The 21,429-nt window shown below is 37.3% G+C and overlaps 1 protein-coding gene across 3 annotated transcripts in view; it reads left to right on the top strand.

Moving 5' to 3' along the window:
- Positions 1 to 21,429, top strand: part of LRRK2 (leucine rich repeat kinase 2) — a 139,174-nt gene that overhangs the window by 32,872 nt on the left and 84,873 nt on the right. For all 3 annotated transcript variants that reach the window (XM_030322197.1, XM_030322199.1, XM_030322200.1), the window contains 6 exons: positions 2,031 to 2,143; positions 8,692 to 8,836; positions 9,396 to 9,535; positions 13,746 to 13,874; positions 13,946 to 14,116; positions 19,475 to 19,733. In XM_030322197.1, coding sequence (XP_030178057.1) covers positions 2,031 to 2,143; positions 8,692 to 8,836; positions 9,396 to 9,535; positions 13,746 to 13,874; positions 13,946 to 14,116; positions 19,475 to 19,733 — 957 coding nt within the window. The remainder of the gene's footprint in view (positions 1 to 2,030; positions 2,144 to 8,691; positions 8,837 to 9,395; positions 9,536 to 13,745; positions 13,875 to 13,945; positions 14,117 to 19,474; positions 19,734 to 21,429) is intronic.

Consider the following 21,429-nt stretch of genomic DNA (forward strand, 5'->3'; position numbering starts at 1 on the left):
AATAAAATATTGCGTTGGTTATTTTTCTTGACTTGGTGTCAGATCTAGAAGGAATAATGTAAAATTCTTTAAGAAAGGACTTATGCAAATTGGGAATTATATAGAGGAAGGTGATTATGAGTATAAAACCACATGTGAAAGAACATAAAGAGAAACTGAATTTGTTTAATCAGGAGATGGCTTAGGATGCTATGAAAACTGTAAAACACCCCATTCGTTTGTAGTTAGTAACAGTATGCTGAAAAACATGAAGAATTAAAATGTGTCAGGCATTGTTTGAAGTGCTTTATGTGTATGAATTTTTAAAATTCTCATAGCAACCCATGATGCAGATACCTGTTTTTGTGTGTGTGCCATTTTACAGATGATGAAACAAGCATGAGAAGTAGAGATTTTAAGGTCACAACTTGTATAATGGAGTCAGGTATTCAACCTATGCAGCCTGACTCCTGAGTAGGCACTTTTATGTATACATTTGTGCAACAAGCATACATTGAATAACAGATCTATAACACTATGCTTGGGACTCTTGGTGATCTGGAGATGATTAGGTTATGAATCCTGCCCTCAAAATTTTGCAGTATGTACAATTTAAAGGACTGTTACATGGAGAGGAAATTATATCCTTTATGGATAGTAGAAACTCAAGTGATATAACAAAGACCAGAGATGAAATTTATGGTAATGTTCATTTGGTCTTAATGTAAGAAGGATGTTTATTAAGACTTATTACATGTGATAAAGTTTTTATTACTCAACAGGCCTCCTCTTAGCGGTTACATCTGCTTGCGATGTAATCGGCCGTTTCAGAAATTAACGTGGGCTTGGTTACTGAAAATAAGGCAGAGAAAGTTTAAGCGACTTGCCTAAGGTCTTACAGCTGAAGTGAATGTCTGAACCTGTCTGAATATATTCTAAAATGAGGACTGAAAGCTCCAGGAGGGTGGAGATCCACCCAGCCTTTGTTATTCATTGTGTTATTCCCAACATGTAGCAACAACTCTGGCATGTAGTTAGCATTTCAGTTTTTTTTGTTGTTGTTAGGTAAATGGAAAGCTATATATGCAGCCAGTTAATAGTTTGTGTTAATAAAAATAATTTAAAAAATATTTTTTAATGTTTATTTTTAAGAGAGAACGAGCACAGGGGAGGGGTAGAGAGAGAGGGAGACACAGAATCGAAAGCAGGCTCCAGGCTCCAGGCTATCAGCACAGAGCCTGATGTGGAGCTGGAACTCAAGAAGCATGAGATCATGACCTGGGCCGAAGTCTGACGCTTAACTGACTGAGCCACCCAGGTGCCCCTTGTTAATACAGATTATTAAAGTGAAAGATTATATAAAGAACTGCTTATTAATAATTATTTCTATAGGCATAGGTTTTGGAAACATCATCCATTCATAATAATTGTAGTATGTAGTATCAATTATGTAACCACTATTTTTTGACTTCTTATTTTTTAACAGTTTTAGGATAGTTTAATTACCATGTAGCTTAATAAGGAATATGTTTCCTGTGAGTAACTTAATACTATTATACAGCCTTAGAGGACTTTTAACAAAAGTACATGCTCTTTACCACCATAACGCTGAAACTGAAATCTTTTTTCTTTTCACTGTCGTTCCAGCTGTTCTTTTATGTCTGCATTTCATATCTGACCTTTTTATGTTGTAGCCCAAATAACTGAACTTTTCTCAAACTGTCCATTGTTGCATAAAAATCTTGTATGAATACAGAGTATTCATACAAAAAAAGTATTGTTTGCTCTAGAAAACCTCTCCAGGTAGTAGCTCTTGCTACTTTAAATTCAGTAAACACCCACACACGTTGCATCTACTTTACGTTCAATGATAAACTTTTTATAATTTCTGTAAAGATAAGGGTTATTTCTTTGATAAGGAACTATGCATTAGAAAATAGTACAACATGTGTATGTATTGTTAGGTTAATTATGATCACTTCTAGGAAGGGACAATCTGCTCAGCCTAAATCTTTATGAGAAACTTATTATTTATTTGTTTGCTTATTTAGGCATGCCAGAACAGTCCAAGGAAGATACAGAATATCAACATAAGCTACATATGGTTAAAAAACAGTGTTTCAGGAATGATATTCACAAACTGGTCCTAGCAGCGTTGAACAGGGTATGTACAATATAAGTTTTCTGTCTTTATACCATTCCCTGGACTATGGGATTTGGAGAAATAGAAGGGCTGTTTCAGTTTCAGTTTTCCATCTTCTGTTTACTATGATAGTAGGAAGTTATGTGGGTGGAGATGTAAGATGCCAACAGGGATGCAAGGTGTGAAGAGATGTACCATTCCAGCTGAGGGGAGTGTACTATTGACCACACACGTGGACAGGTTCTTTAGATTGCTGGTAACATAAATCCACTCCAGTCTACTCAATCAGAGAGAGAACTAAAGAGCTAGATGTTAAGCTAAGCCTCATGAGTGATGTCAGGAACTGTGGCTGCTGTTGTCTTTCTTTTGGGTCTTTTCTGGTCTGAAAGGTTCAGTCCATGAAGACACAGGGCACAACATTAAAAGCTTCTTCGATTGCCTGGGCTCCCTTTCATTGGTCTCCTCAGAGATAACCTCTGAAATGGTTCGGTGTGCATTGTTTCTGCCCATTTTTAGATATTTACATATCTGTATGCATTTACATGTATTACATATATTTACATATCTATCTACATTTGCAATAATATAATTACTATAATCAACAATCATACTAAGTATGAAAAAAGCAGGGAATTAAATTTACATTGTGAAATGCAAAAGGAATTGATGGAATTAAGATGGTTTGGAGGCTTAATGTAAGATGAATTGGTCTTTATAAAAGATACAAGAGTAAAGATGTAAAGAATGATTAGAGTTAATGTTTTCATGAGAGGAAGAGAGCAGTCAAGGTGATTAATGGAAATGATTCCTTGTGATTTAGTATACTTTGAAAAATGTCATAAATCAGAATAGCCTGTAGAGAGATCTCCTTTAACAATTCAATTTAAACTGAACTTTATAATGTAATTGTCTATGATATATTTGAGTCATTTGTACTGAAACCTTAGTATGATTTTTGAGTATAGCAGTATAATGGCTTGAATTCAATTCCAGAAATATTTGATGAAAACAAGTATGTGGAAGGAACTGTGTTAGGCACTGGGAAGACAAAAATGAACATGATTTGTGCCCTTCAGTCTTGGATCTCACAGTTGGGTGAGGGGAATAACAACAACAGCCATGCGTAAACCACATGTTCTGCATTGGGACTTACGAACTATACTGGCTTTATGGACAATAGGCGTGTAGAGGAGGGGGTGGTTAATTTTATTCATGGTATATGTTGGTGAGAAGCAAGAGGTACCAGAACAACTTTACAGGTAACTGTAGCCCATCTTTTCTAAAGTTATTGACTATAAGTGTGATATAGTAGAAGGAGTCAGCGATCAGGAGACCCCACCCTGTCAGTAAATACCGTGATGCCAAGAAAAGCACTCAGCTCCCAGGTCTTCCTTTCTTTTGCTTGCTAGTTCCAGAAGCAGTGGTTGAGAAGCCTACCACTGCCTCCCCTATGTGTTGCGCCATTTCAACAGCTGAGCAATGACAAGGCATCTCACTAAACAGCGACTGTCATTTGGAGGCAGGGAGTTAAGGTCAGGGGGAAATAGAAGTGACAGTGTTTTAGTTTTAAAAACCTCCCCTGTTTTTAATTCCTAAAAGTTATTCCCCTGATTCCTCACCACTTTTGAGGAAAAAAATACTCTAAAAGAGGAATATAAGTATTTCTTTAGCTCTAAAATTCTGTGATTGCCTGTCTCACTCTGAATAAATGTTACAAAGCATCAGAGATTTTGGGCCCAAATACTGCAGACACCTGAAACGAATCACCTTTAAAAGTAAGTCTATTCTTGGAAAGCAGAATTCCCAATTAGATAGAATTTGAGATTCAACAATGCAAAGACTATTAAGAGTATTTATTTACTTATTTGTTTTTATTTTTTTTTTTAATTTTTTTTTTCAACGTTTATTTATTTTTGGGACAGAGAGAGACAGAGCATGAATGGGGGAGAGGCAGAGAGAGAGAGGGAGACACAGAATCGGAAACAGGCTCCAGGCTCTGAGCCGTCAGCCCAGAGCCTGACGCGGGGCTCGAACTCACGGACCGCGAGATCGTGACCTGGCTGAGGTCGGACGCTTAACCGACTGCGCCACCCAGGCGCCCCTGTTTTTATTTTTTTAATGTTTTAATGTTTTTATTTTTTTTTATTTTTTTTTTTTAAATTTTTTTTTTCAACGGTTTTTATTTATTTTTTTGGGACAGAGAGAGACAGAGCATGAACGGGGGAGGGGCAGAGAGAGAGGGAGACACAGAATCGGAAACAGGCTCCAGGCTCCGAGCCATCAGCCCAGAGCCCGACGCGGGGCTCGAACTCACAGACCGCGAGATCGTGACCTGGCTGAAGTCGGACGCTTAACCGACTGCGCCACCCAGGCGCCCCTAATGTTTTTATTTTTTTACTTTTGAGAAAGAGAGAGAGCAAGAGCAGGGGAGGGGCGGAGGGAGGGAGAGGGGGGCAGAGGATCCGAAGCAGGCTTTGCACTGACAGCAGAGAGCCCAGTGTGGGGCTGGAACCCATGAAGGAGGAGATCATGACCTGAGCTGAAGTTGGACACTTAACCGACTAAGCCACCCAGGTGCCCTGGAAAGTATTTATTAAAGTGAATTTATGTTTGGATATATATAAAACTCCAGTAACATTCAGACTGAAGTTCAAATCTGTTGTTCAAATGCTTTATATTTGAACTCTTGAAAAAACAGTTTGGTTGGGTGTAAAATATTGGGGTTTATTTTCTTTAAAAACTTGTAGGCATTTCACTGTCTTTAGTGCTGAATGTTTTAGGGGAAAAGTCTAAAACCAGCTTGATTTTTTTTTTCTCTCTTTAAAATGAGTGATATTTTCACCTGGATACCAAAGGATTCTTTTTCTTGAAATCCAGATATTTTATTACGTTGTATCTTAATTTTAGCCCTGGACTACGGTGTCTTCTTTTTAGCTATACATTCCATATTTTTATTTTTTCTGGGAAGTTTTCTTGAATTGCAGTTGACGTAGCTGGCAGCTAGGAAAGAGACTATTTTTGAACCAGGTGACTTGAGCTGGCTAGTTAGCTCATTGAGGAAACCATTTTAATTATTTATGTATTTTCTTAAAAACTTGGAAAATTGTGGGGCATAGGCAATAAGATGTTTCTGTTTAACATCTCTATGTGTCCTTCCACTGGCATTTCCCAAAATTTCATTCGGATAACATTGCTAAGTATAAACTAGTAAACTGATTTTAATTTCCATTTGAACAGCAATACATTATATCACTATTTTCAAGACAGAATATTTGATAACTGAAAGAAAAGACTACTGTAGGCTTGTAAATACAAATATATACATGTAACATACTTTTATAAGTTTATTTGGTGGGGGGCGAGAGGCCGAGAGAGAGAGGGAGAGAAAGAGAGAATCCCAAGCAGGCTCTGGGCTGACAGTGTGGGGCTTGGTCTCACGAACTGTGAGATCATGACCTGAGCTGAAATCAAGAGTTGGGAGCCTAACTGACTGAGCCACCCAGGTGCCCCTGTATAAATATTTTCAGATTTATGAATCGGTCAGAAGTCAAATACCACTATTTTAAATTATCCAACAGTTTATCTGCGCTCCATCGTATGTAGTAATGTGAAGCTGTCATTCTCTTTGCATGGACCAATCACAGGTTTCCTGATGTAAGGGAGTCGTTAGTCATCATCCAACTGTACCTGAAATAAATAGTTCAAGATTAGAGGAGTTTAAGGTAGCAGAACCAATAGTTGAGTAGAAACTTGTTAGAGGGATGGTATTAAGAACAAATATGTATGCTTTATAAATATCTTTTTGATTTAATTTTTAGCGTAAAAAAATAAGCCTATGATGCATTTTGAGGTTAGGACTGGCTACCTGATTTGTGGGGCTCAGAACAAAATGAAAATGCAGGACTCCTTGCTTAAAAACTAAGAATTTCAAGACGGTGGTAGCAGAGCATTATACCGAGTGTGGGGCCCTTGGAAGCACAGAGAACTATGGCTGTGCAGGTGCGTACGCAGGAGGCTGGCCCTGCCTAGGAAGTAGGAATTGTGGTACTGTTCATCACACAGAAAGTTCAGACAGTCTAAAATCTAACATTTTCCTTTTTCTGCTTTCCTGATAAGTTAATAAACTTTTAGCTTTGAACATCCGAGTTTAAGATACTAGCGTCAAGCGTAGAGTAATGCGGGCTTAGAGCTTAAGAGACTTTAAACTTGTGCTCTGAGTTATCTGCTTAAAGGATTCCAAGTCTCAATTTTTTTCATCAATGACATAGGGCTAATCATGGTGTTTCTACATTATAGGGTTATTGTGAGGATTACATGGGTTAATATATAAGAAGCGCTTAAAAGGATCTCTGGCACATAGCGAGTGCTGCATAGATTTTGGCATTATTGTTGTGGTTGTTGCTATTGTTGTTACGGTGACATGAACCATCTTAGTGTACGAAGTCCCATCCATAAATAGAAGGGTTTTAAGAAAAGAACTTTGGACAAAGTTTGACATTGAAAGAAGAGATTGTAAAGGAGATGGGCAAATGAATGGTTTTAAAGTTTGAGAATAATTAGGGGTGTACCATGTCATGGAAATTAAGGGAGGAAAAAGCAGCAGTTTGGTTGTTAAAGGACTTTTTTCTTTGAATGGTTTTAATTCAGAGTGGTAAGGACAGAAGTCTGATTATATGAAATTAAGGGGTAGGGAGAATGTGGAGATAGTGGGTGTAGATGTTTCTATTAATAAGCTTAGAAATGGAGGAGAAATGGTAGCTTGATGGAATGGAAGGCCAATTAAGGGACATTCTGTCTCCTGTTAGAAGTTTTTCATCTATGAGGAGGGTGGTTAGCCCAAGGCCTGAACCGTGGCCATCACTCAGGGTTTGTTGCACAGACAGTGAGTCATCTCATTTCATCCTCATAACAACCCTCGATTTTTAGGATCAGTTTAAGGTGAGGAGGCAGAGACAGACATGAGCCATCCCTCCAGCTTCACTTTGAACTACTTCAAATTTCTTTTCATTTCTTGAATAATACCTTCTGAGTAAATACCACTTCTGAGTAAATGTTATTTCATTAATTTTTAATGGAACTATTAAGTGAAAAGAGGCAGAATTTAAACCTAAATTTAACTGGCTCCAAATTGCTACCCAGAGAGTTGGTAAGATGGAAACAATGACAGGAAAGAGTATGAAGCGGGGCAAGGATATGAGTGTGTTGTTGAAATGATAGGTGAACTGATGTCCAAGCTGAGCAATTAGGGTGGAAGAGAAAGGCACAGGATGACAAAATGATGCTTCTCCTCATACCTTATAAAGAAAAAAAGATGCTGAATAAGGACAATTGAGAGGCATTGGAGGACTAGATTGGAAAGGAATGAAAGTCTGTTCGTTGACAGTATGGAAGTGAGAAAGGTTGGAGGGTAGATGGTTTTGGTTGAAAAAGCTGTAAGAGAGCTTGAGATCTGACTTGAAGCTCTCAGCTCCGTGGTGCATACCCACAGTAGTGCCAATCACACATTTGGAGTAGAGATACCATGAAACCAGTGTCTGTGTAAACAAAAGTGCTGTGAAGGATAGCATTGTAATTTTTGAAAGGAAAGCTATTAGGTGGGCTTTCATATCATGGAAAACATTATGGAAAAGCAGAGATGGCCCATCCCATATAAGAGTTAGCTATATGTCACGGGCTTTTAAGAGAGAAGGTGTAACTGTGATTGTCCATGGTTGGGAAGTGTATTGACTGTTTCTTCTTAGTTAATAAGTAGGATAGTTTGGAAAAAGAAGTGGCCTGTATTAGGATACCTGTAAATGATGTCAAATCATCTGGAAGAGTTGAGATTAAAAAGTTGGAAGAGGTAGCGATTAACCTCCTGTGCTTTCTTTTCTTTTTCTTCTTCCTCTTCTTCTTTTTTTGTTTTTTTTTGTTGTTGTTTTTTGTTTTTGTTTTTGTTTTTGGCTCCTGAGTTTTTAAGGGAGACACATTTATATTAAAGTCCTAGACCTGACACATACTAGCTTTGTGATTTGAGCTCTTCATGTTCCCATATCTTTGAAATTTGGTGAATCTATCACATGAGGCTGTTGAGGGGTAATAAATGAGACATGACATATAAAACACTTAAAGGGTAGATTCTCGATTAGTATTTTCTGTAGGTGAGTGTCAGCATTGCATTTTACTGGCTAAATACACAGTATACAGGCGAAGGGCTCCAACATCCCTGATTTGGTCTCATCTCAGCAATGTACAATCTGTGTGACTTTAGGAATATGCAACCTCTCTAACCCCCAGTAAACTCATCTGCTATTGGGAGTGATATTAGTATGGACTTTAGATTCGTGTGAAAAGAAAATGCATGTAAAGTACTAAGCATGCTGTGTGGCACAGAAGAGGTACTCAGTATTAAAATGGTAGCTCTTATCCTTAATCATAATTAAAAAGTAATTAGTAATGTAAGGCAAAATCAAAGGTAATAATCTTTATTTGGACTAGTTTGTATTTTGTCAGTCTGTAGCTGGCTTTAACTGAAGTAAGTATTAATAATTCATTTTAAATAGCAAATATCAATTGTGTTTTGATTTCAGTTCATTGGAAATCCTGGGATTCAGAAATGTGGATTGAAAGTAATTTCTTCCTTAGCACATTTTCCTGATGCATTACAAGTATTATCCCTGGAAGGTGCTATTGATTCGGTACTTCACACACTTCAGATGTATCCAGATGACCAAGGTTGGTACCATTTGAAGTCAGGATTTAGGATAGATTTTTTAATGGTTTTATTTATTTATTTTTGAGAGAGAGAGACAGACAGAGAGAGAGGGAGACACAGAATCCAAAGCAGGCTCCAGGATTCAAGCTGTCAGCACAGAGCCTGACTCAGGGCTCGAACCCATGGACCACAAGGTCATGACCTGAGCTGAAGTTGGATGCTTAACCGACTGAGCCACCCAGGCACTCTTAGGATAGATTTTTTTTTAATGTTTATTTATTTATTTTGGAACGGCAGGGGGGGGGCGAGCGGGTGAGGGGCAGAGAGCATCCCAAGCAGGCTCCCTGCTGTCAGTGCAGAGTCAGTGCAGAGCCTTATGCAGGGTTCGATCTTGTGGGTGAGATCATGACCTGAGCCAAAATCAACAGTTGGATGCTTAACTGACTGAGCCAGGCACCCCAGGATTTAGGATAGATTTTGTATAAGCCTTTAGCTATTGGCTGGGTGTCTTCAAATTTTTTCTTTAGTTTTGAGATTTAAAACCACTAATTTTATTATTTTTTTCTTTTATTTTTCTAGAAATTCAATGTCTGGGTTTAGGTCTTATAGGATGCTTGATTACAAAGAAGAATTTATGCATAGGAACTGGGCATCTGCTGGCAAAAATTCTGGTTTCCAGTTTACAACGATTTAAGGATATGGCTGAAGTACAGATTAAAGTATGTGCATTATCTTGAAAGGAATTTGGGATCTTGTAAAGATTTCTCTTTCAGAGCAGCTGGTACAATTCCCACTTTGCATTAATGGAGATAGTCTAGTTAATTGAAACCTATTTATCATTTTGTAGTATTTTAATTATAGGTGAAGAGAATTGGATTGAATTGCAGAGATCCTGTGATTCATTATTAAATCTCTAAAATCAGCATATTTATTTGCCATTTGTCTTTTTCATGAAAGGGCAGAGAATGTGCTAGAGAAAGTCTAGCCAGCTGAGCTTTACTTGTTTAGATTTTAGGTAAATAGAAGTTATAATTTTTCAAGGTTTGTCATTCTCAATGTTTTATTATGGGATGCTTACCTCTAGTAGTTTTTCTCCTTGATATTTGTTTTTCTTGCAGTAAAATATTTTAAGTATTTTTCATCAAACAACATTTCACATGTGATATATAATAAGTGTTCCTTATTAAGAATGAAAGATGTTGGCTTAGGGGAGATTAAGAAAGAAATTGGCTCAGATTTTTTTCCTATCACATATTTATTTATTTTTATCGAAATATAATTGACATACAATATCCTATTTTTTTGTTAATGTTTATTTATTTTTGAGAGGGAGAGATCATGACCTGAGCCGAAGTCAGGTGCTCAACTGACTGAGCCACCCCGGCGCCCTGACATACATTATCCTATTAATTTTGCATAGTGATTTGATATTTTTATATATTACAAAATGATCTCCAATTTAAATATAGTTACCATTTATCATCATATAAAGTTACTACAAAATTATTGACTATATTCACCATGCTATATGTTATATCCCCATGACTTATTTATTTTATTACTGGAAGTGTGTACCTCTTAATCCCCTTGACCTATTTCACCTGCCCCCAACCCCTCCCCACTATGATACTGACAGTTTTTCCCTTTTATCTATGAGTCTGTTTCTGTTTTGCATTTTTTGTTCATTTGTTTTGGTTTTTAGATTCCATGTATAAGTGAAATCATATGGTATTTGTCTTTCTCTGTTTGACTTGTTCCACTTAGCATAATACCCTCTAGGTCCATCTATGTTGTTGTAAATGGCAAGATTTCATTCCTTTTATGTTTGAGTAGTGTTCAATTTTGTGTATACGTGTGTACCCCATCTTCTTTATCGATACATTTGTCCATCAATGGACACTTAGGTTCTCATATTGGCTATTATAAATAATGCAGAAATGAACATAGGGATGCATATATCTCTTTGAATTGATGTTTTTATTTTCTTCGGGTAAATACCCAAGAGTGGAATTGCTGGGTCATATGATATGGGTATCTTTAATATTTTGAGGAACCTCCCTACTGTTCTCTATAGTGGCCACCCTAATTTACATTCTCGTCAACAGTGTACAAGGGTTCACATTTCTCTGCATATTTAACAACATTTTATTTTTTGTCTTTTTGATAATAGCCAATCTGATAGGTTTGAGGTGATTTCTCATTATAGTTTTGATTTGTGTTTCCCTGATAATTAGTGATGTTGAGCAGATCAGCATCAACAGACATTGACCACATGTCTGTCTTCTTTGGAAAGATGTCTATTCAAGTCCTCTGCTCATGTTTTAATTGGGTTGTTTGTCTTTTTGGTTTTAAGTTCTATAAGTTCTTTATATATTTTGGACATTAACCCCATATTGGATGTATGATTTGTAGTATAGTTTGAAGTCAGGGAGTGTGATACCTTCAACTTAATTTTTCTATCTCAAGACTGCTTTGGCTATTCAAGGTCTTCTGTGGTTCTATACAAATTTTAGAGTTCTTTGTTCTAGTTCTGTGAAAAATGCCATTGGTATTTTCATGGGGAATGCATTAAAGGTGTAGATTGCTTAGGCCAGTATGGATATTTTGACAATATCGATTATTCCATTCTATGAGTATGGGGTATCTTTCCATTTATTTGTGTTTACTTCAATTTCTTTCATCAGCGTTTTATAGTTTTCAGTGCAAAGGTCTTTCTTTTTGGTTAAATTTATTTTTAAGTGTCTTATTCTTTTTGATATAAATATAAATAGGATTCATTTCTTTTTTTTTTTTTTAATTTTTTTTTTCAACGTTTATTTATTTTTTGGGACAGAGAGAGACAGAGCATTAACGGGGGAGGGGCAGAGAGAGAGGGAGACAAAGAATCGGAAACAGGCTCCAGGCTCTGAGCCATCAGCCCATAGCCCGACGCGGGGCTCGAACTCACGGACCGCGAGATCGTGACCTGGCTGAAGTCGGACGCCCAACCGACTGCGCCACCCAGGCGCCCCAGGATTCATTTCTTAATTACTCTTTCTGATAACTCATAATTAGTGTCTAGACATATAATCAATTTGTGTATTTTAATTTGTGTCCTACAACTTTACTGAATTCATTTATTAGTTCTAATGGTTTTCTGGTGGTGTCTTTAGGGTTTTCTATGTATAATATCAAATGATCTGCAAGTAATGACAGCTTAAATTCTTCCTTTCTAACTTGGATGCCTTTTATTTCTTTTTCTTGTCTAATTGTGGTGACTAGGATTTTTAATACTATGTTGAATAAAAGTGGTGAAAGTGGGCATCCTTGTCCTGATCTTAGAGGAAAAGCTTTCAGCTTTTCACCATTAAGTATGATGTTAGCTGTGGGTTTGTCATATATAGCTTTTATTATGTTGAGGTAGGTTCCTTCCATATCCACTTTGCTTTGAGTTAAAAAAAAATTTTTTTAATGTTAGCAAAACAAGTAGTCTCTTTAAGAGTTTCTGCTTTGGTTGTGTTTTTTTGTTTGTTCGTTTGTTTTGTTTTGTTTTGGTAATGGAATTTGCAGCTTTCATAAACCACCCTCAACAAATGTTTTCATAAATGGCAGAAATGACCAGGAATAAAAAAAAAATCCAGGCTATAACCTTGTCGCAGACATTACTAGTAAATGAGATAATGTATGTAAAGTTTTTAATTATAAAGTGCTGAACATGCAGCATTCTTAGATTAAAAACGACAATGTGCTATATAAATCTGATTTTTATAATGTGCCTCAGGCAAGGATGACTAAAGCCAAGCCAGAACTGATTAAAAGTAATCCTATAAAAAAGAGATAAATCTGTACAGCTATAGAGCTCTCAGTTTACTCAGTATTAATACATAAAGGTGTAAATGTTAGGATCTCTGTAGTAGAGGTTTTCAACTATTGACCAGTCGACTAAATTTGGCCTGTCAACATATTTTATTTGGTCAGTTCAGTGTTTATAAGTTTTTATTTTGAATTATGTGCCTTCTGCACATTTGTATTACTTGCTTTTCTGGTGCATTCATTTGAATTTGCAGGGACCTCTAGTCTAGTGGTGGGTGGACCACATGTCCCTCAGACCTGCAAAAATTAAGACTATTCTCTTATCGAATGTTAGTATTTGTCGAAATCCAGCATCTTAAAACCACAAAATAGTAACTATTAGACAATTTCATTAACATATTATATTGAAAGATAATAAAAAATTTTCAGGTTAAATTGGTCTTTGATGAGTTTACCCAAGCTAAATAATAGTAAATTCCAAAGCTCATTCTTTCCTGAAACTCTCTCATGTGTGGAGAGCCCAGACAACTCTTAGGAATATGCTTGAGGTGGTTCTGAAAAGTAATGATGTGAGACTGACTAGTTCTTTATAAATAATTTGCTACAGAGGTGTAAACCTCAGACTGCCTTTAGAGCTTTTCTCAACTACATTCAACATGAATGAAATCTAGGAGCTCATATTCATCTTTTGCAGCTGAAATTTCACAAGAAGGCACCAAAATGTTAGCGAAATGCTAGGCTATCTAGAAAACCTAATCTGTAGTCTTGTAATAAGAAATACACTTTGCTGGCTGATTTGGGTATGTTGCTCTGCTGATTCAGCTCTTCTAATATTAATTAATATCTTGCTTTCATCCTGTGAGTATGGCTTATTTTTAATTCATTAGGGATTTTTTCTGCCTTGCTAGACAATGGCTTGTTAGCTTGCATTTTATTCTCTGTGTGCCTGCTCTATTTCTTAGTAATGAGAGAGCAAGGTTTGCTTATGGGAATGTTCCAAGATTTATAGCTTTTAAGTACAAACCCAATAAATATTATCTAGTTAGTTATCACATACAAATTATCTGTTTTATACTATTTATTTTTTATTCTTTTGGCCCAGAATTGCTTATGTTATTATTTTGGTCCCACTTTCAGGGATTTCAGACAATCTTAACAATACTGGAATTGTCAGTGTCTTTTTCCAACCTGCTGGTGCATCATTCCTTTGATTCGGTGATATTCCATCAGATGTCTTCCAGTATCATGGAACAAAAGGATCAACAGGTACAGTGTTTCTCACCTGTATGCTGTTAATGGATTTAGCTCACTCTAATCCTCGTTTCCATTCTTTTTAGTTTCTAAACCTTTGTTGCAAGTGCTTTGCAAAATTAGCTATGGACGATGAGTTAAAAAGCGTGATGTTAGAGAAAGCATGTGATCAGAATAACAGTATCATGGTTGAATGCTTGCTTCTGTTGGGAGCAGACGCCAATCGAACAAAGGAGGCAACTTCTTTAATTTGTCAGGTAAATATTCAAGGCCTAACTTTGGTCTTTCTCTGTTATTTGACTCTACCATTGTACAGCTCTTGCTTACATCCTGTTATTCTTTACTGCAGAATTCACCATTTTGTTTCACAATTGCTTGTGATTTGTAGTAGGAATTTAGATTCACAGAATTTCAGAGGTAATAGGGTCCTTTAGGCATATCCGGTATAATCCTTCATTTTTTTTTAATTTTTTATTATTTTTTTTAACGTTTATTTATTTTTGAGACAGAGAGAGACAGAGCATGAACGGGGGAGGGTCAGAGAGAGAGAGAGGGAGACACAGAATCTGAAACAGGCTCCAGGCTCTGAGCCATCAGCCCAGAGCCCGATGCGGGGCTCGAACTCACGAGAGATCATGACCTGAGCCGAAGTCGGCCGCTTAACCAACTGAGCCACCCAGGCGCCCCAATATAATCCTTCATTTTACTTGTTTACCTACTTTGTTATATTGTTAATAACTTTCCAAATGTGTCTCCTACAATGCATCTCTGTCCAAATTCTTTTCCAGGCACACTCCACACAACATACGGTTCGGTTTGGTAATCTTTCAACCGTTTTCTCTCTGTTTTCAGTTTCTCTGATAGCAAATTCTCTCCTCAGTTGTACTGCATGTGGCCATGCAGGCGGTGTCCTACACCCCCTTGGGGACACTGTTCACGTTGACATCCCCTGCCATTGACCACCCCCTTGGTTGTGTAGCACTGTGGTCCTGCCTTCCTTCCCTCCCTTCACTCATGCACTGGGCAAGCACCTCTATCTAAATGTTCTACTTTACCTTCAAAATCCAACCCAAATGCCCTTTCCTCAATAAAGCCCTCCCTGCACCCCTGACCTCCATACAAAATAAAAGATTTACTTCTGTTGAGTCCATGACAATATATGTGATATACACAATATATCTTTTATATTTTGTTAGCTGTATGAAAGTGGAAATGTACAGTGTTCATCTTTATGTCATTTAGAATAACTAACTCATTGCTTTACATACAGTGTGAGTTTAGTAAGTATTTATTAAAGTGCGTTACATGTTATTTCAGGGTTGTCATTGCATAAATTTCAGTTTATCATAGCATTTGGGTAGCACCATGTATATTTTCTAGAAATTAATAATATTTCTAACAAAGCAATTATGCAGTGACTTAATGTACATTATTAAATAACCAACAGAGTACTGTATTTTCCAGTAATTTACTTTAAAAGCCTTACTTTATTTAATTTCCCACTTGCCTATGGATTCAATTCAATTTGTCAACTGTAAATTAAGTTAGTACTAATTAGTACTCTACATAAAAAGGAACTGAACCTGTAACTTATTTTCATGCACAGTTAATGTGTACATTAAGACCAAATAAATAATCAAATTACTTACATTTAGTCAAATTTCATTTAAGAAATCCACCTTAAAAATAATTGCTTCTCTATTATTAAAAGTAATTAAATTATTTCCCCCAATAATATAATGCATTTTTATTGTGTATCTTTTGTGTGATCTGCACATCTTTGCACTAATATTACTGGAATATGCCAAGGAACTGAAAAGAAATTTCCCCTTTAAATTTTTCTTAGGGAAATAGCGTACCCAAAGCACCCGAGTGTAATAATTTTAAATCTCTGACAGGAAATGCTTCCTGCTCTTCTCTCAATTTACCTAAATCTTTGTATAGGAGCTTTTTATTTTATTCTTCTTCTTGCATTCTTTTGGATTTAAGCACTTATTTATATATATTTAAGCAAAATCAGATCTTTGCATCCATGGGTATGTTAAATTTAAAGAATTTATCATACTTGTCAGAGATTATTTGCCTCTAAAAAATATTGATTAAATTTTGTGGATAGATTGAACATACATTATTTTAGATACCAGTGTAAAATGAGGTAATCACTATTTATGTACCAATGCTGTCTAATTAAGGACTATTCGGAGCAAAGATGGAGTTAATCTTGTTAGGCTTTCTGAGGAGAATTTAATGATGTAATATACATGATTCATATAGAAGAATATGGAAGACTGATACTGGGCATGAAAATACATGGATAGAGATCCAAAGATGAAAACCATCAGATCATGGTAGGAAGAACAACTGTGATGAAGTCTGAATAAAAGTAATAACAAACTGTTGTGGTATTCATTACCACCTGGGCACTGCTCTGAGTCCTTTACACAATTTAACCCTTGCAACAACCTTAGAAGTGGGTTCTAGTATTATTCCCATTTTACAGGGAAGGAATTGAGGCACAGAGAGGTTAAGTAACTTGCCTAAGGACACTCTCCTGGTAAGTAGTGGAAAGTCGGCTTCCCAAATGCATGCTTTAATCTCGTCTATACCATAGATTCTTGGTAGTGGTGGTGATAGGGAGGGGAGTAGGGAGAGTTGCTCACTGATTCTCAAAGGCTAGTCTAAAATATTTGGTTTTGATCATGGGCTGCATTATTGATAAATTTGAAGATGAGAGAGAAGATTGCAAAAGATAGTAAATTATACAGTTTTTAAAAGTTTATTTATCTTGGGAGAGAGACAGAGCATGAGCAGGGAGACAGAGGATCCCACGCAGGCTCCAAGCTGTCAGCACAGAGCCTGACATGGGGCTTAAACTCATGAACCATGAGCTCATGACCTGAGCTGAAACCAAGACTTGGACACTCAACCAACTTGTCTTTTTTCTTTTTTTTCTTTTTTTATTTTTATTATTATTTTTTTTTATTTAAAAAAAAATTTTTTTTTCAACGTTTATTTATTTTTCGGACAGAGAGAGACAGAGCATGAACGGGGGAGGGGCAGAGAGAGAGGGAGACACAGAATCGGAAACAGGCTCCAGGCTCTGAGCCATCAGCCCAGAGCCTGACGCGGGGCTCGAACTCCCGGACCGCGAGATCGTGACCTGGCTGAAGTCGGACGCTTAACCGACTGTGCCACCCAGGCGCCCCAAACTTGTCTTTTTTCTGATACACTTTCTTATACATCTCTGGCTTCATCCCCATGTAGCTAAAGTCAGCTGGGATCTTTTGGGCCCTCAAGGAAAATACTCTTTAAAAGTGTATTGAGCAATTTCTAGGTGGAGGGCACAGTGCTAGATAAGTAGTAAAGAATATACAAGGGTTTTTCTGTTTCTGGATGGTTTCTTTCTAAGTGTGTATTGGGAAAGGAGAGAGGATAAAGTGTAAATCATTTTAATATGAGGTAGGCAGTAAGTGCCAATTTAGACATAAAAAATTTGCTAGGCCACAGAGAGGGCATTTGTGATTGTGTTTTTTGGCCCCTCTGTCCCTCCGTCTTCCTTCCTCCCACTCCTTTTAAATTTCCTGTGGGCTTTTAAATAGGATATTAGTGATTTGTTAGTTAAATGAAATATATTTCCTAGGCATTGTACTAGGCTATGGAGGTACAAATTGAATTGCAATAGCATCCAAGCCTTTCATTCTAGTTTTAAAACTGATAGGCGTTTTTTGTTTAGTGTGCTACGTGCTATGTGTAAGCAAATGGGACAGGAGTCTGGAGGAGGAAGAGTGTGTGTGGCTTGGGAGCTTAGTAGCAAGGACTTATCGTACAAGAGATTATGAAGCTGTTCCTTCAAGAATGAACATCTTTTGGGGTGCCTGAGTGGCTCAGTGAGTTGAGCATCCACGTCTTGGTTTTGGCTCAGGTAATGATCCCTGGGTCATGGGACTGAGCCCTGCATTGGGCTCTGCACTGAGCCTGGAGCCTGCTTGAGATTCTTTCTCTCCCACTCATGCTGTCTCTCTCTCTCTCTCTCTCTCTCTCTCTCTCAAAAAAAAAAAAAAAGAGGAATGAACATCTTTTTGCTGGATGCAGAGTAGAATTAGATATTTAGGGCAATAGAAATAGTATAAATGAAGGTAATGAAGTTTTAGAAAAACCTCATGTTGTGTTTGGGGGAATGTCTTAGAGCAGAGGGGTTTAGAAGATTTCCGGGCAGTGACCTGCTCATATCTAAAGTAGAAAGGTATGATAGTGGCTCTGGGGAGAATGGGTTGAAGGTAGGTAACCTGGAGACTGGTGGGCATTGAGTTGGTGCCATGAAACCACAGAATGATCCCCTCAAATCTCTTGAACATACATTAATTCTAGAGAATTCAGGAATTTCCCCCAGTCTCCTTCCCCTCACCTGGTACCTTAAATCTTAGGGTCTTGTCTTGAAAAGAAAGAAAAGAAAGGAGAAAAGAAAAAAAGAAGAGAAAAGAAAAAAAATTAATCCTTAATTGTGGGCAGTGAAAGGAGCACAGGCTTGACTTGAAATCCAAGTCTCTTGTTGATTACCTCTAATAGGTTTGGAAAAATCACATACTTTTCCTAAATATTCATCTGTAAAACGGGGATAATAATTTTTATGACATAGACTTTTTTTTTAATGTTTATTTTGAGAGAGAGACAGAGCAGAGAAAGAGGGAGACACAGAATCTGAAGCAGGATCCAGGCTGAGCTGTGAGCACAGAGTCCAAAATGGGGCTCAAACCCATGAACCGTGAGATCATGACCTGAGCCGAAGTCAGATGCTAAACTGACTGAGCCACCCGGCGCCCCTGACAAAGGGTTTTTAATAAGGATTAGAAATCAAGTGTATACAGAATTTAGCACAGTTCCTGACATACAATATTTCTATTATTTATTACTTTGATCTTCTTGTTAGCAGACCATCATTCCTTCACCTTTTAGAAGCTGCTTCTGTGTAGGCCAGTATGCTGTAGGTTGCTAAGCCTTCCCTCTGCTTACTGTGGTCACTAGTTTTTGTAGCACCCAGCATGCGAACCTACCTTGAGCACATGCTCTGAAAGCAGTATTCAGGGGAAGGTAGAAAACAGATAGGAAATTTCTTTGTGGAAATTCAGGGTCTTGTGCTGGAAAGCCAGAAGCCTTTGTATGTGGCATTTGCAAGTTTTATGATGTTCATATTCTCGTTTAGATATTCTATATCATGAATGAAGGCAGGGCAGTGGCCTTTACTGTGTATGGTACTAGTTTCCCAGATGTCTTAGAAGGAGCAGACGGAATCCCAGAAGGTGTAAGCAATGTGTATCATTGGTGAAGCCTCAGCTTTCTTAAGTCAGGTGTTAAGAGCTTTTTCTCCATATGATGGTGCCTTTTTCATAGTACCTGACTCATGTGGCAGATTATTTGGCTTCTGCTACTCTGATATTTGTGGTGCTAACCTTACTGTATTTTCCTAATCTATTTCAAGGATGAGTTTTGCCTTATTTTATTTTATTTCTATCTAAATGAGGATGTAGAGAAAAATCACACCAAATTCAATTTACATGTCTACCAAAAGGAAGAAATACAGGCTTTTAATATGGTCACCTTCTTTTTTCCTTTAATAGGTATGTGAAAAAGCAAGCAGTCCCAAATTGGTGGAACTGTTACTGAATGGTGGTTCCCGTGAACAGGATGTCCGGAAAGCTCTGACAATAAGCATTGGAAAAGGTGACAGCCAGATCATCAGCTTACTCTTACGGAGACTCGCCCTGGATCTGGCCAATAATAGCATTTGCCTTGGAGGATTTTGTATAGGAAAAATCGAACCTTCATGGCTTGGTCCTTTGTTTCCAGATAGGACATCTAATTTAAGAAAAGAAACAAGTGAGTATTAGCAGGACGATTTTGTCCAAGTCTGGTTTTTATTAGTATTTAAAAAAAATTTTTTTTTAACGTTTATTTATTTTTAGACGGAAAGAGAGAGCATGAACGGGGGAGGGTCAGAGAGAGAGGGAGACACAGAATCTGAAACAGGCTCCAGTCTCTGAGCTGTCAGCACAGAGCCCGATGCGGGACTTGAACTCACAGACAGTGAGATGACCTGAGCCGAAGTTGGACGCTCAACCAACTGAGCCACCCAGGCGCCCCTATTAGTATTTTTTTTTAAGTCACTAATATTTTCATTAGGTTTATTTCAATTTGGTACAACTTAAGCCAAAAATATTGTGAAGGTTTGGGTATCTTTTTTTTTGTTGTTGTTGTTGATATCTTTTTTTTTTTTTTTTTGGTTATGAAATGCTTGAAAGTGATACTGTATTTAATTCTTTGTTTCCTAGCAAATGTTTTATAAAGATAGAGTGGGACAGTGGGATGTTTCTGAGCAGTTGCTTTTTAAAGAAACATATATTTTTTTATTATAAAACTAATCCATGCTCATTTTAAGAATAGGAAAACATAAAACCTATAAGAAAGAAAATGACTATTTTGTCCCTTATCAATGTAGATTTTACCAGATTTTTTATATGCTTACATATACATATGCATTAAAATGTATATGCAGAAACTTATACACATATATACTTTGAAAAAAAAATTTTACATTTATTTATTTTTGAGAGACAGAAAGAGACAGAGTATAAGTGGGGGAGGGGCAGAGAGAGGAGGAGACACAGAATCCGAAGCAGGCTGCAGGCTCTGAGCTGTCAGCACAGAGCTTGACGCGGGGCTCGAACTCATCAACCATGAGATCATGACCTGGGCTGAAGTCGGACGTTTAACTGACTGAGCCACCCAGATGCCCCACTCATATATACTTTGCATCTTCATATTAACATATTTAGTTTTCAGTTTTTCAATATTTCAGCTAAAAAGGTATTTTCTTGAAATTTTTGAGTTAATATATGTTTTGTACATATTAAACATATTAATGACAAGTTAGCATCATCCTCTGTTAAGATTTCTGTCATTTCAGATGTCAGTCACTCACACGAAATGTGTTCTTAAAGTTTGAGTTCCCTATTTCCCTCTGTTAACTTCCATGCCTGCTTCCTTCCCTACAGTGATCTTCACCTTAAGTACTCTCTTGTTAACAACATATTAGCTTTCCTGTCATTTTTCTGGTGCATTTACCTGGCAATATCCTATTCCTGTTCAGTCCAGTGGTCTGCTTTTTCCCTTCCCTTCACCAAGGTTGCTGAAAATGCTGCTGGAAGAAGGTATCCATCCATGCTTATTAGTGCCTCTACAAATTCCAGGTTTCCAACATTCTGGTGGGCCCTAGAAGATCCAGTCAGGCTAATTTCCCTAAGTTTCTCTCCTTTTTTTTTTTTTTTTTTTTTTTTTAAAGTAGGCTTCATGTCCAGTGTAGAGCCCAACACGAGGCTTGAACTCATGACCCTGAGATCAAGACCTGAGCTGATATCAAGGGTCAGATGCTTAACTGACTGAGCCACCCAGGCTCTCCTTCCCTCGGTTTCTAAAATGTGTCATAAAATGTGTCTAAATGTGTCATGTGTCTTCCAGTGTTAATCTAGCTACCTGCCTGCCTTACCTTCTGTCCACTTGTCTGTCTCTTCATTTC

Source organism: Lynx canadensis, chromosome B4 (genome assembly GCF_007474595.2).
Source record: "Lynx canadensis isolate LIC74 chromosome B4, mLynCan4.pri.v2, whole genome shotgun sequence".
NCBI lineage: Eukaryota > Metazoa > Chordata > Mammalia > Carnivora > Felidae > Lynx > Lynx canadensis.